Consider the following 14,752-nt stretch of genomic DNA (forward strand, 5'->3'; position numbering starts at 1 on the left):
GTTTAGGAAGTACTGAGTAAGCTTTGTTGAGCGACCCCTCTCGTTTTTGGGGGGTGCGGGTGATCTCCGAAGGAAGATTCCACAGCCTCTTTTCCTTTCTTAATTACTTCAGATCCTACCCTTCTTACCCTGCTGCAAAGTCCTTCCTGATGTCTGACCTCAGTCCCTCCAACCACCATCCAGCGCCCTCCCTCTTACTTGGGTCAGGAGACCCTCTCTGGGTTGGGGAACATTCCTACTGGTCCCCAGCCTACCCCTCCCTGTTCTTAGAAGGGGGTACTAGGCTGGGCCCAGGGTAGAAAATTCAGAACAGATTCAGAACAGTAGCCCGAGGGCCACTCCAGACCCAGGGAGTGTATGGGGGGCTCCTGAATTCAAAGAGACCCAGTCCTGACACTACGGGGGCATGAGAACCTACCACCTCATTCCAGTGTGAGAACTTTCTCTTCCAGTTCGTGGCTCTCCGAACTGTCCTCCCCTTCCCCGCCCAGGGCACTACCCCTCTTTGCCCAACTCCTCCCCCTGAGGCCTGTCTCATTAGGTTGGAGACTTTTAAAAGAGGGTCACTGCTCAGGCCCCACAACTGTCCGGTCCGGCACCTTCAACTTCTTGAAAGCACTTTCGGAATGTAAGCTTGTTTCACAGAAAACCCAGATATGCCCTCGGAGCCGCAGAGCACTGGAATCTGCCCCAGGACAAACCCAGTCCCGGGTCCTTCTCTGGCCACCCTGTACCCCCTCCCCGCCCTGCTCCTCTCGTCCCCCCACTCCCTCAGCACCCCACCCTTCAGGCTTCAGCGCTTTGCGGATCTGATCAGTGCTCACCCTTCCTCCCTTAGATAAACTTCCTTCCAAAGCCCCGCTTAGTCCCCTCCCCAATTTGGAGCCACCACCCCTCCCCCCGCCCCCCCCAAAAGGGGTGGGGAGAGCGAGGAAGCCCGGCTGCCGGGGGGGAGGGGGAGGGGAGCCGGGGGGAGGGGAGCAGGCTGCCCGCGGAGCTGCGACCCACCCCGACTCAGACGGCAATTCTCCCAAGTTCTTTGTGACACAAAAGGTAAACAGAAGGCCTGGCTTACCCCTGCCCCCAACCCCGTCTCCCCTCCCCTCCCCTCCCCCAGCCAGCCAGATGGGCCGGCACGCTGCGGGGAAGGGACAGGGGGACAAAAAGGGCAGATTGTGCAAAGGAAAACAAAAGAGACAGAGAGACATCAAGAGACAGGAAATGTGGGGAGACAGAGAGAGTTGGTGGGTGAGAGACGAGGAGGTGGGGGGAGGGCATAGTGGCCTCAGCAAGTGAGAGCGCCTGGGAGGGGAGCAGAGAGGGACGGGCCCAGTGACCCAGAAGTGCCAGGGAGAGACCCTGAGCGCAGAGCCAGGGAAGAGGAGGCAGGCAGACACGTACAGAGACAGAGGGCTCAGACAGACTCAAACTCTGGGCGACAGACGCGAGGCTTGGTGGAGGAAGGGCTGGGCGGTCAGGTGCAGATGAGAAGGTGGTGTTTCTTCACCTGCCCCTGCAGTGACTGCAATCCCCTCTGGAAAGCCGCCCCCTCTCTGGCACTGGGGATGGGGCCAGAGCAGTTCTCCAGCCGGTCCTTCCCCTCCCTCGGTGCCAAGCCCACCCTCCGACCTGGCCCCAGCCCAGCCCAGTACAGCAGGGCATCCTCCTCACCTGCACGGCAGAGGCCGACTGCTTGCTGTCATTGTTCCCTGGGGAGCTCAGGCCTGAGGCCTGCTGCAGCAGGAACTGCCGGGCCACTTGGAGAGCCTGCAAGACAGGGACGAATCAGTGCTCCGAGCAGACGTGGGGGGCCAAGGGTCAGTGCAGGATCCTGGATTCAGGGAGCGTTTGGAGAGAATAAAGGGGAGGAGGTCAGGGTCATGTAGAAGGTCTTCGGGATGAGTGAGAGGGTCACAGGGTCCACCTGGGCTAGGGGATAAGGATAAAGGTAGGAGTCACTGAGAGAAGCTGCCAGGCTTTGGGGATCAGAACCTGTAGGGACTCACTCTGGGACCTGGGGAGGTTTTGTTGGGACTCAATGGGGTCAGCAAATGGGTCAGCGGTCAAAACAAGGACGCAGGAGAAAGTCGTGGTGGACTCAGGCTATTAATAGTAGGTACAATTTGTCGAGCATCTACTATGTGTCAGGCACTTTACAGGCAAGATGTCATTTAATCCTCTCCTGGGAGGGTGTGAGGTAGGGATTATCAGTCCCATTTTGCAGAGGAGGAAGCTGAAGTAATACGCCCAAGGTCACACAGCTAGGAAGCGTCAGAGCCAGGATTTGAGGCCAAGAAGCCTGGCTCCAGGCCATCTGCCTTACTAGGTGGTCGGTCTGGGGGCTATGGGAGTAGCATTCACTTGGAGTCAAAGCACACAGTTGGGGGGATGAGGGTGGAGTCTCAGGGTCTCAGGGTCTGAGCGCTATGTGGCTTTATGAGTCAGTGCAGGAAGTCTGGGAGCAGGGCCTTGTGGCACTGGGGGAATTGGATCAAGTCCTGAAGGGAGTGTGAACTATCAGTGAGTTACACCGACTGTAGTGGTCGGGGCTTGGAAGCCACGGTGGCTCAGACTGGACTCTGAGCCAGTGGGATCATGAGAATGGGAGGTGCATGGAGTCTGCAGGAGGAGCCTCTCCGGCCAGGCAGTGGGCCTAGGAGGTGGGCGGATGAGCAGTGAGAGGTTGAGAAGGAGAGGTCAGGTAGGAGACAGAGGCCAGGAAGTTCTCTGTAAGGTCAGCCAAGCAAGCCCTCCATCCCCCGCCACTCCAGATCAGTAGAGGGCTCAGAGGCAGGGGATGTGGGGACCTGTCCTGAATCCACATTTCAGGAACACAAAATATACCCAGGTTCCTCAAAGATCTCCTTGGGGGCCAGAGCAGTTGTGTCCAGGCCTTTGAAGGGGGGCCAGGCATCAGGTAGACCTGGCTTTGAAGCCCAGTTGTGCCGCCTACTGGTAGTGTGACCTTGGGCAAGTTATCCCCTACCTTTGTGCTCCAGTCTGCTCTGCAAAACTGGGCCACTACCTAACTCTGAAATACGTGCGGGTGGGGGTGGGGTGTTAAAGGACCAATGCTTGGCACTTGGTCGGCATTCGAGGAGCGTATCCTGAATCTCTCACCTCCTCCGGCCTCTCCCCAGCGCACCTATTAAATGCCACAGGCCACCTGCGGCTTCCTCGCACATCTATCCACACACACTTGTCTGTCCTCACGTGGACTTCCACTCTCCTACCCACCGTGAGCACCACCAAGGCAGACCTATAAGGTGGGACACGGATGCACTCATAGCCCCCCACCCTGCCACTCAGCAAACACTTAGGGGACGCCCACTGTACACCAAGCATACATACACACCCCCTTCGCAGCCCTTTCATTGAATAGCTGAGCCTCCCTGAGGCTTAGACCTAGTTTACCTTAGGACAGTACCTAAATACACCCTGGTGTATCTATGGGAGCGTGTCCCAGGGCAGAACTGGCGTCCAGATTGGCACGCCCCTCACCAGCGCCCCAGATCCTAGGCCTCTTCCACACCCCTCCTCCCCAGGACCTCACACTGGGAGGAGTGGCCCGGGGTTGCTTCTCTTCAAGATTCACATCAGAAAGCAGAAATCTGACCTGAGTCAAGGGCTCTGAGAGGCTGTGGGAGGAGGTGCAGGGTGAAGAAGAGGGGAAGGAGGTGGCCAGCTGGTCATCCGGAAGGGGCCCTGCCTCTATGTGCCTCGTTTTTTAGGGACCCCGCCCCAGGTCTAATGACACGGGCTGGACAGATGCTCTTTGTCCTCCAAAGGTAGAGATGGGGTAGAGGGGTCAGAGATCAGGGGGCAAGGTGGGTGAAGGATGGCTCAGAGGGGCTGGCAGCCCAGGTGACCCAGAGGGGATGCTGGTCAGGGTGGGGGGGAGGAAGCCCCCGCCCAATCCCTGGTGGGAAGAGGGGAGCCACAGGGGAGGGTTTTCCAGGGGATGTTGGAGGGAGTCCCGAGCAGTCTCCTGGTGGGGGGAGTGGCCTGGGGGGCTGGATTCTCTCCCCACTGACTCACTTACTTGGTGGTCCCCTGGAGCATGAAATTACAAGATTTACAGGAAAAAAAATGACAGGGCCTTGCAATCTCATTCCTGTGAGACCTCCCTGCGACAGGCCCCGCCCCTCCTATCACTCTGAGCCTTTCCTCCCCCCCGTTAGGCCAGGTGACAGGGGACCAGGTGGGACTCTAGGCCTGGCCAGGTTGTCACCTCCTCTGACCTCCCACCCTTCCCGCCACACTCCTTCCTTCCGTTTCCTACGTGCCAGGGATGGTGCTGGGTGCTGGGCATACAGAGAAACAGAACTTGGCCCCTGCCCCAGGGCTCAGGGCCTGTGCTGTGATGAGACGCCCGTCACAGACTGAGGTGGAGGTGGACACCAGCACCGGGGCCCAGACGAGGTGGTAGCACTAACCGGAGGCTGGAAGGGCAGGTTCACCAAGTGGACCAGGAGGGCGAAGGGTTCAGGGCGCTCCAGGCGCAGCGACCCTCACACCACAGACTGAAATAGCTGGTGAGTCTGGGGACCTGGAAACCACTTGCAGGGACAGAAAATTGAGCTGTGCTGGAGGCGAGTAGCCAGAGAGGCTGGAGGAGCCCACGGGGCCTGCTCCTCTAGGCACTTCATTCGTTCATCCTTCACTCATTCCTTCATTCACTTTCATGGCCACCCACCTCATACTGGCTTGGAGAAGATGGGGAGGTGACAGTGGGCAGCACACGCTCATTTCATGGACTTTACTTACAGCCCAGCCTTGACCCAATTAGGGACTTGGTACCACCTGAAGATCACCCTATAGGTGCCCAGTGGTGAGGGTGATGGGCAGACCCTGGGTTTGGGGCCCAATCTCCTCTCCCCAGATGGCCTGGACATGTCACTGACTGCTCAGTGCCCTGTAATGCTGCTCCATCCCCCACCCCCATCTGGACCCCTAACCAGGGATGGTGCTCTGGGAGGAGGGGCGGGGGAGGCCCTCTGGCCTAGGATGTCCTCCTCCAGGGTGGTCACCCAAGGGATCAGGTAGGTCTAAGACTTTCTAAAGCCCCATCCGAGTCACAGTCGCCACTCTGGCGGCACCAGGCATGTGTCTGCACTGCCTGCTGTGGCTGGGGACTGATACACGGGGTTCAGTTTCTCTTCCTTGTGGGCCAGATACAGCTTTGAGTAGGAAGAGGCATTGAGAATCCCACCAGGGAGAAGGCATGGGGGGGCTCAGGGTAGAATGGGAAATTGGGAGCCATCTGGCCTTTTAAACCTTATTTTCCTGCTCCCTCCACCCTTCAGACTGAAAACCAAATGCCCAGCTCTGTGGTTTGGGGAATGAAGTCTAGTTTTCCTCTAAAGGAAGCAGTACTGGTCCATTCAGGGCCCGGACCCTGGTCAAAGGGATCTGGATCCAAATCCTGGCTCCACCAAACACTGAGTGACCTTGGGTAAGTCACATCACTGCTCTGAGCCTCAGTTTCTTCCTGTGTAAAATGGGAATAACCCTGTAGTCGGCTCACAGGTTTGCTGTGAAGAATACAGGTGACAGTGTACATGGAGTACTCAGCACAGTGCTGGCAGTGGGTCCTGGATGGACATTAACTCTTGTGATTGTGATTATTGATCTTTCACCTTCCCAGGCAGCTCCTGATCATTTGTCCAATGCCACCCAGAAGGACTTGTTAACCAAGCCCTCTTCCGTCTACACCCACCCCCATTCCCCCTCAAGCCTAAGAACTCAGTCTCGCTAATGAAGCCGAACTCTCCTCCCCCAACCGCCCATTCAGAAGTCATTAGCAGGAGCTTCACAATTAGGAACAAATGGCTTATAACGGATGGCATCCAGGGAGGGCGGCAGGGTTGGAGGGGAATGAAGCTAGTGCTTTGAGGGCAACAGGGAGCTGCTATGAAAAGAAAAACAAGTCTTGGGGCAGATGCATCTCTCATCTTCGGGATGAGACTACACCCTCATTTCTGTCTTGGAGAATTTGGGGGAGGACCAGCATCCTCTCTGTGGAGGCCAGGTGCAGGGCTGTTCACTGGTTCTTTCTCCAGGCTGGAGGATCCCAGGTCTGTGTCGGGGTCCCAGCCTTACTCTGTGCGTTTGGGAGGGCGGGGACGTGGTGCTCAGGGAGACAAGCACGAAGGGCTGAACTCTGAGAACAGAGAAGCAGAGTCACGCAGGTCACAGACCTGGTGAGCTGGAGTGTTAGAGGGTATCTAGTCTAGTGTTTTCCCAATTGCTGGTCATGAGCTAATGGTGGGTCATATAATATCAACTTAGATGGTCAAAAAAATAGGAAAAAATACACACACACACACACACACACACACGAAAACATCAGAGTTACTAGGTAAGCATAAGCATTGTTTCGTGAAACTCTTGTGCGCTGCCACTCCAAATAAAAGGCATTTCTTACGGCAGATCTCCAGCAAAAAGATGTGTGAAACACTTATCTAGTTCACTTTATCGATAAGGAAACGGAGATCCGAAGAGGGGCAGCGAAGCGCCCAAAGTCACACAGCGGCAGAAGCAGAACCTGAGTCCCCCGGGGCCTGACACAGGGCTCTGCACAGGGACGAGGAGCCAGGAGCTGGGCAGACAGGATGGAGGAACCCCCGCCCCAGCAAACTCTGGTCTGATCCCGATGGTGGTAAAGAGCAGCCAAAATAAACAAAACCCAAGCTTCTTTTGTCTGCATCTAGCTAATTTTGGCAAAATTGGGATCTCAATTGTCATGATAATTTCAACTGGGAGCTGTGGCTAGATTTAGGGGAAGGGGCCCTAGAAGGGTGTTTGGTGGGCCGGCCCACCCCAAACCTGAAAAGCCTTCCCAGGAAGGCCCATCACCTGCCCCCACCCCCCCGGAATATGACTTTTGATTCATTTATCTATAATTCATTTTTGTGAAGCCCCACAGGGCACTCACACTGTCCTAGACACTGGGGACATGGCGTATTTGCTTTAATGGAGCTCATGTTCTAATGGGATGAGAGACCCTACAACAAAGCGAAGCGAGCTGTGAGAGACGGTGGCCAGCGTTACGCAAAGGACGGCTGGCCGGTTACTTAGATTGTGTGGCCAGGGAAGGCCTCTCCGAGGACGCATTTAGGATTAGGGGGCTACTTTTTCAAGGGAGGGTATTCACGGCTGGAAGGAGCTGGTGCAAGAGCCCGGAGGTGGGCATATAAGGTTGGAGCATTATGAACCAGAAAGGCTAGTGTGGCCAAGCTGAGTGGCCTGAGAAGAAGTCCCAGGGGTGAGCAGCAGCCACATCACTGGGACGATGGCTTTTTATTGCCTTCTACACTCAAGGAAAAACAACTGGTGGATTTTAAGCAGGAATTGATACAATCTCTGAGAGGAGATACCCAACCCACTGCTAGTAAACAGTAGGTACCTAATAAGTATTTGTTGACTTGAATTAAACAGGAAATGTCTCTCCATCTACCCCTTGAAATATAAGTCCTCTGGGACCAGAGTGTGGAGGGAAGGGGTGCAGGGAGAAGGGTCAGGGGTCCCCACCACTAAGGGTGCTGACCTGAGGAGATCCAGGTTCTCCACCCGCCAGGCTTTATCCTCCAGCAAAGAGACATAAAAATGAAATTACACAGAGAAGGGGGGCAAGGAGGATGGGGGAGAGGAGACCATAAAACCCCCGAAGTGATTCTACACCTTTTTCCCTTGGAAAAAAAAAAAGCTTTTTGGAAAAGGCTGTAAATTTTTTTTACACCAACCTCGTAAAAATGACATCGGCGCATTCTCAAATTAGAACCATTAAAATGAAAACCAGCAACGCGCAGATACAGACAGGCCCACGTGGGTGGGAGACGCACAGACCGGTTTTAGGACCCCTTCACCGCCAAGCGAGCGTCTTGAGAATGCCTCCTCTCCACAGAACAGAAGAATTAACAAATGAACCCAACAGTGCCCAAAAGGGCAAGGCCCTCCCCAGAGGCTCCTTCCTTCCCTCCCTTCGTGCCCCCAGCGGGGAGCAGCCCCAGGCCCATCCAGCCCCTCTGGGCCAAAACCGGCTCCACCAGAAAGGTCCAGCAGTGGCATCTGGGAAGGAGCTGAAACAGTGCGGGGCAGTCGCGGGATGGTGGCGCTTCCCCTCAGAGAGACTCCTCCCAGATGCGTCCCAGTAACTGGAGTTCTCCAGAAGGGTGTCTATTCCCAGGCCTGGGTTCAGCGCCACCCTCACGCTCGCCATTCCGCAGGGGCTGTAAGTGTGGGGTTTAGAGTGGGGACTGTGGGGGGCATGCAGTTCCCTCCCCACTGATTCCCACAGGGGCTCCTCAGAATGAAGGGGCTCCAGTAGGAGAAAACCTAGCTCACCCGCTGGGCGGTGGCCCTGGGATGCGGCCTGTCCCGCTTCAATCCTTCACCCTCAGAAGCGGAAACACTCACTCCCTTTCCCCAATTCTCCCCAGTCCCCGAACTCCTATCAGGAAGGACAAGAACTCTGGTAATAAAAAGGGGGTGAGAGGGGGAAAAAAGAGGGGGTGTCAGAACTCCACAGCAGAAGGGAAACCTGGGAGCACAGTGGACTTGCTCTTCCCTAGTCCCAAGGAAGCAGGGGCCTGAGCATCCCTTTCCCAGGCCCCAGGCCCTCTCCTTGACCTTTCTCTCCCCTCTCAGGGAAACTTCCTTTTTTGTTGGACTAGGGGGCAGACACACAAAACAGGGTGGCCTTTGGTTTAGTAACCCAGGAAGGGTAAGAGAAGGGGGGTTAGGTCCTCCCCCCTGAGGCATCCTCTCAGGACCCTGTCACCTTACTACCTGGGCCCACCTCTCACCTGCTCTCTGTTCCCAAGCAGGAGGGAGCGGTCGGTCTTGTCTAACACTACCCCACAGCTGTCCCAGGTCAGGGACCTCACCCACGGGAACTTTCTAAGTCTCGCCTCTGAGGAGTTCGGGTCCCAGCTCTCCCTCCAGGCCCCCAGCACTTCCTTGGAAGGGGCTGATTCTACGGAAAGAAAAGGGGAGTTTGGAGGGTGTAGGACTAGAGATGAAGGAGCAGAATCTGGGGCAGGAGGGTGGGAGTCCCAAAGACTGAAGAAACGGGCCCCAGACCTGAAGACGAAACGCAACCGTTGACAGCGTGTGTGAGGTGTCTGGGCTAATTCACCTCTGAAGCCTCCCCTTTCCACCCCCTCCCCCCAGAGGAGAGCCAGATGGGGGAGGAGAACAGAAATCTCTTCCATTCTTCTTTCCCCAGCTCCCTGACACTCCCCTCGCTCCATCTCTACGGAGGGGGGTGAGTTAGAAGCCCATGGATGTGCAGAGCCCCCAAACCATTTTGAATCTCCTCACAGGATGTGAACAGGGTGGGATTTGGCCCCAGTTGCCAAGGCAACTGCGGTGGGAGTTCCCAGACGCTAGGCAACCCTCCTGTGACCCCCGCTGACCTGTCACCCCCGCAACCAGAGGACAATAGCAGTGCAGGCTCCGGAGGCCCAGGACGCCTTTCAGCTCAGCGCAGAGCCAGCAGCCCTGCCCGCCCCCACTGTCTGGCCCAGCCCTCCTGGCCCCAAGTCCAGCGAGCATCCAGCCTGGCCCCCAAAACCTCCCCAGGCCCTCCACCTCACCTCCCCAGAGCTGGCACACACTTCTCCCAGCCCTGGCTGCCCCCCATCAGGGATATTTGTGGAGTCTATGCGGAAAGCCCTACACACTGGGAACCTTTTCATACAGGTGAAATTAGATTAGGAGAAAATGCAGGGGCGACCTTCAAAGAAAAAAGCCATCCTAGAGGGGAAATATGTGGCCGGGGGCCACTGAGGAAGGAGACTTTGTCTTGGTGAAGGAAGGGAGGGGGTTGATGGGCAGCTGGCACGCCTGTTCGGTCCAAGGCATTCTTTAACAGCAGCTGGGGATCACCAACTCCAGCGGGCCAGCAGGGTGCCAGGTGCAAAATAAGGTTCGATGCGTGTTTGCTGAGTGAATGCACGCTCCAGGGCCCACAGCGCTCTCCTCTCCACGCTTCCTTCTCAGGGGTGAGTCTCCAGGAGACTGGAGACCAGATGAAAGCCCCAAGGACAGAGTGGAGGCGGTGTGGCTCTGTCACTCACCAAAGAGAGGACTGGGAGGAGGGAGCGGGAAGCTGGGGCCTTGACTGCTGAAATGGGGCAGCCAGAGGGGGACCCTCTCTCCAGTCAGACAAGAGCCTGGCAGCTGAGCCCTGTCTCCCCTACCCCGCCTCTGTTTAAACAAGCTCCCGGCCTGCTGTTGCATGGAAACAGGCGCCTGCTCTTGTTCCAAAGTGACGTGGCTGCCCTCTTCAGCACTGTTTGTTTCAGCCTAAAGTCCTGTCACCAGCCTGACTTCTGACTCGCCCTGTTTATCTCTCTCTCTCCTTTGTCAACTCATTACTCCCAAAGGCCAAGACTGCATTTCCAGGGCTTGTTTATCCAGAGCAGAGGGGCAGGGACCAACAGACCGTCTGACGGACAAAGAGGAGCCACGGAGGCACAAGGAGGAGGGACCAGGGCATTGCCCGAAGACCCACTCACACCCTCTGCCTCTGGAGTGGCCACTTAGAGCCGGCGGCCATTGCTGCTTTTGTTGATTTGTTTTAAGAGCGCTTTTAGATTGGGAGTGGAGTGCTCTCATTCACTCACCAGCAGCGGTTAATTTAGCACCTACTAGGCGCCAGGCCTTGCTGCCTCCATTACCCTCAGGGGACTGTGAGTGTGGTGGGAGCTGAGCCCTGCACTAGGAACCGGGAGACCTGAGATCTAGCCTTTCCCGTGTCACCTGGACAAGTCAGTGCTACCTCTGGCTGCCCCCTCGTTGTGACATGGGAATAATAACACCCATCTCCCCAGGATGGTGAAGCAATTAAAGACCCAAAGCACCAAACAGAGGCAAGGTGTTTGTTTGTCCTCGAAGGACTTCCTGGTGGGGGTCGAGGAGGAGGGGGCACTCGCTGGGCCACGGCCCTCTTTCCTACATTCGCTCTACCCCACAAACAGTCAGAGACACTTGTTGGGGGGGACCAGAAAGTGTTACCCTCAAGCTCCCCCCAAAGCCTCGCTCATATATTGGAAGGAGAAGGACAGCCCATAGACTGTTTCCTTTTAATTGAAAATTTTGTAATTTTAATTTTGCAGGGTTCTTTTCATAGTTTGGAGCCAAGAAAACCTTTTTTAAGTCTCAAATATTTTCCTTGGCCCCAGGCACTACGCCCATAGTGAGCCCAAATGGATAAAACAGCCCTCCCTCCACCTGCCTCCAAATCTCCACCCCAGTTTATTTGTGAAACAGATATAGGATTTTCCAGGACTTTGGGATATTCACCAAAACAAACAGGGATAACTGGAACGTGGAATATAGATGGTAAAACATGGCCTGAGCGCGACGCAGAACAGAGAAACCTGATCGGTACAGACAGTTCCGTCCCTCCCCACCCCACACCTCTCCCCACTTATCCTGATATCTGCGTTCAGTCTTCTCTTTAAATAATTTTTTTAAAGAAACTTTCCAGTTTCAGTATTCCTCCCAGCCCTCCCCCCCGACATTCAAACTTTTTCATAGCTCTGTCTGCATAGAGGTGCAGGAGGGGAAGAGTTTTCACCCATACAAAATGGGTGGCCTTGGAGATTCCTGGTGGGGTGTGTCCTATTATTATTTTGATGAAGGGCAGGGTTCTGCCCTTTGACCTTCTGTCCCCCGTAGGTGGTACAGATTCTGTGGGTCTCTTCCCCAGACAACCTGTTTAGGAGGGCTTGGGAGATACCAGCAAACTCCCAAGGACCATCTCCCTGGAGAAAGGAGACAGGCCCTTACTGCTCAAGTTTCCACTGTTTGCAAGAGGAAGGAATTTTTTAAAGTCCTCAATTCTGTTCACATCTGTACTGACCAGGGATTTTACCCCAAACTGCATCTGATCCTAACAACTCCTGTACTTTAGGTGCCAAGAGGTAAGGGAAGCCCAGGACTGGCCAAGGTTGACTGCTGGAAAGGGGCAGGCTGGGACTTAACCTGGGTTTGTTCAGTTCCTGCATCAGTGCTGGCTGACCAGCTCAGTGCAGAGCGCGGGGCCGAGCTTCTGTCGGTGCTGCTTCCAGTCTGACCTCTAGCTTCAAGAAGTGTGGTGGTAAAGGACCCCTTAGGGGCTATAGAGTCGGGGGAGGAGCCCCAGGGCAAACCTGGGAGAGAGCATGAGGGCGATGTGGGTACACACATCTGTGTGCACGAGGCAGGGGTGGGGTACGGGCAGGGAGGAACATGCAGTACCCGAATTTTCCACATTCCCAGCAGAGCCCCCAAGGGGCAATGCCACCAGCAGTGATTCGAGGAGCAAAGTCAAATAAGAGAAGGAGCATCCCAAGGCCAGGGCTGGCTGGGCCGGTTCTCCTGAACTTGTCAGGCACGATTCTCCCTTTTTCCCAGGTGGGGCCGGGACCTGGGGCCCCTGCTCTGTCATAACCCAGCTAGGCTTCCCCACCCCCTAAGGCCTCTCGATCCTCAGAGACGCTGGTCTTGGACTCCTGAACTCTGCAGTTTAAGGTGGGAATGATGAAGGGGAAGAGGGCGGGGGACACAGACAGGGCTTCCAGTCTGAGCGCTGAAAATGGAGGCCTGCCTCTGCCTACTGCTCTTGACCTTTTCCCAGCTGCCTTGACCCTTGGTGCCTGGAAGTTTAATCTCACAGCTAGCTTGCATCAGGGCCCCAGGCAGAGGTGGAGGTGGGGAACATTTTATAATACAAATAAAATGAAGATACCACTGTGCACAGCCCCCCTCCCCCAAAGAGCACACACCTAGAGCAGGGTCTCCCTACCCCAACCCTGTTTGTTAACTTAGTGGGAGTGCGGGAGGAGAGCCCAGGCGCCCACCCACCCAAGACGCACACCCTCAAGCCTGCCGCCCAGGCGTCTGTCTGCCCTTGTGGGCGTTTCTGAGGCTGCCCTAAGGTCCATGATCTCAGGGCGCCCAGCCCCACTTCTCTTTCTGGGAGGGCGGCTCTCCCCCTGCCTTAGTGACCACTCGAATGGGAGCGCACAGAGGGGGTCCCTGCAGGCTGGACCTTCTCAAGAATGTTAAAGTGAGGCTGCGTGGCAGGGAGCTGTGGCCCCCAGGTGGCCAGGGTGTAGTGGGAAGAGAGGCCTGGCGCCCCTCTCCCCTCTCCTGGGTTGCTGGGGAGAGGCGCCAGCTCCTACCTGTTGCTGCTGGAAGTGGAGCAGCTCCGCAGGGCTCATCTCGCCGTTGCTGTCTGCGCCCGCGGCCGCATCCCTGCCTGCGCTGCCTCCGGCGGGGCCCGCAGTCCCGGCCCCGCCGCCACCGCCGCCGCCGCCGCCGCCATCGGCCTGCCCGGAGAGGCTGCCCACGCCGTTCTGACCAGACGGAGCCGACCTGATTGTCTCCGAGGCGGATTCCACCATCATGTCGCTCTAGCGGGACCTGGAGCAGGGAGGAGAGACACGGGGGAGGGGCTGAGGCTGGACAGGCAGGGCGGGTTCCACCCGAGGAAGCAGGCGGTGCCCCTCAACACCCCATCCCTAAACAACACAACCCCCACCAAGTCCTGGGGCGGCTTCTCCCTCTCAGTTTCCTGGAGGCTGATCCCCGGACCCCTGTTGCGGTGCAGACCCTCCCTCCTAAGGTCAACCTCCGCCCCAGGCAAGGGAAGCTCCAGACTAAAGCGGAGGCCGCCCCGTTGCCCCCGCCCCCATTTCCGCAAGGAGGCGCTCCCCCCACAACCCCCCCACACACCCAAACCGGTTCAGGCCTCTCCCTCCAGGCTAGTGTGTAGGGAAGAGCGAGGAGGGGGCGGGGGTCCTGCAAGGACTTGAAAGCAGGTGAGCTAGTCCCCGAACCACCATATTGCCCGCCCCCGCCCACACGCACCTGTAATGGCCTTTGTGTTTGTCCCCCCCCAGATGGGGAGTTCCCCAAGAGAAGGGCCTCCTTCCCGTACCCCCCACCCCCCCACACACACAGCAAAAGCCGCTGCCATTTTCCCAGCAACTATTGGGTGCCAGACCCTCCGCTGGGCCTGGAGCTGTGCAGGGAAGGCAGCTGGTGGTCCGACTTCTCTGACCTTCCATTCTAAGGCCCTCAGACCAGCACCTGGCCCAAAGCAGACACTCAATATTTACTGTCTCTACAGGCAGCAAGATCCCTTCTCACAAGAATTGTGGGAGAATAGTTTTTTGGGGTTTTTTAAAATTTTATTTATTTATTTTTGGCTGCGTTGGGTCTTCGTTGCTGCACAAGGGCTTTCTCTAGTTGCGGAGAGCGGGGGCTACTCTTCGTTGCGGTGCGCCGGCTTCTCATTGCAGTGGCTTCTCTTGCTGTGGAGCACGGGCTCTAGGCGCGCGGGCTTCAGTAGTTGTGGCACGTGGGCTCAGTAGTTGTGGCTCGTGGGCTCTAGAGCGCAGGCTCAGCAGTTGTGGTGCACGGGCTTAGCTGCTCCACGGCATGTGGGATCTTCCTGGACCAGGGCTCAAACCTGTGTCCCCTGCATTGGCAGGTGGATTCTTAACAACTGCACCACCAGGGAAGTCCCGGGAAATATAATCTTGATTTAACAGATAGGAAACTGAGGGTCCAGAGAGTCAGAGGATTTACCCAAGGCAAAGTCAAGGCCTGAATCCTGTATCTTCCCCCATCTCCCCCAATTGCCTCTCAAGGAGTGGCTGAAACATGCTCAGAAAGAGAGAGGGTATGACTGGGATAGTTATGGTTATAGCGAGGAGAAGGCCTGGGTTTCCTTCTACAACTCACGGAGGCTGTA

The 14,752-nt window shown here is 56.5% G+C and overlaps 1 protein-coding gene across 2 annotated transcripts in view; it reads right to left on the reverse strand.

Moving 5' to 3' along the window:
* The window catches only part of FOXP4 (forkhead box P4), a 51,867-nt gene that overhangs the window by 19,274 nt on the left and 17,841 nt on the right, over positions 1-14,752 (reverse strand). For both annotated transcript variants that reach the window (XM_060111612.1, XM_060111610.1), the window contains exons 2-3: positions 13,176-13,416; positions 1,672-1,767 (exon numbers count right to left, since the gene is read on the reverse strand). In XM_060111612.1, coding sequence (XP_059967595.1) covers positions 1,672-1,767; positions 13,176-13,400 — 321 coding nt within the window. In that variant the 5' untranslated portion in view covers positions 13,401-13,416. The remainder of the gene's footprint in view (positions 1-1,671; positions 1,768-13,175; positions 13,417-14,752) is intronic.

This window comes from Mesoplodon densirostris, chromosome 10, assembly GCF_025265405.1.
Source record: "Mesoplodon densirostris isolate mMesDen1 chromosome 10, mMesDen1 primary haplotype, whole genome shotgun sequence".
NCBI lineage: Eukaryota > Metazoa > Chordata > Mammalia > Artiodactyla > Ziphiidae > Mesoplodon > Mesoplodon densirostris.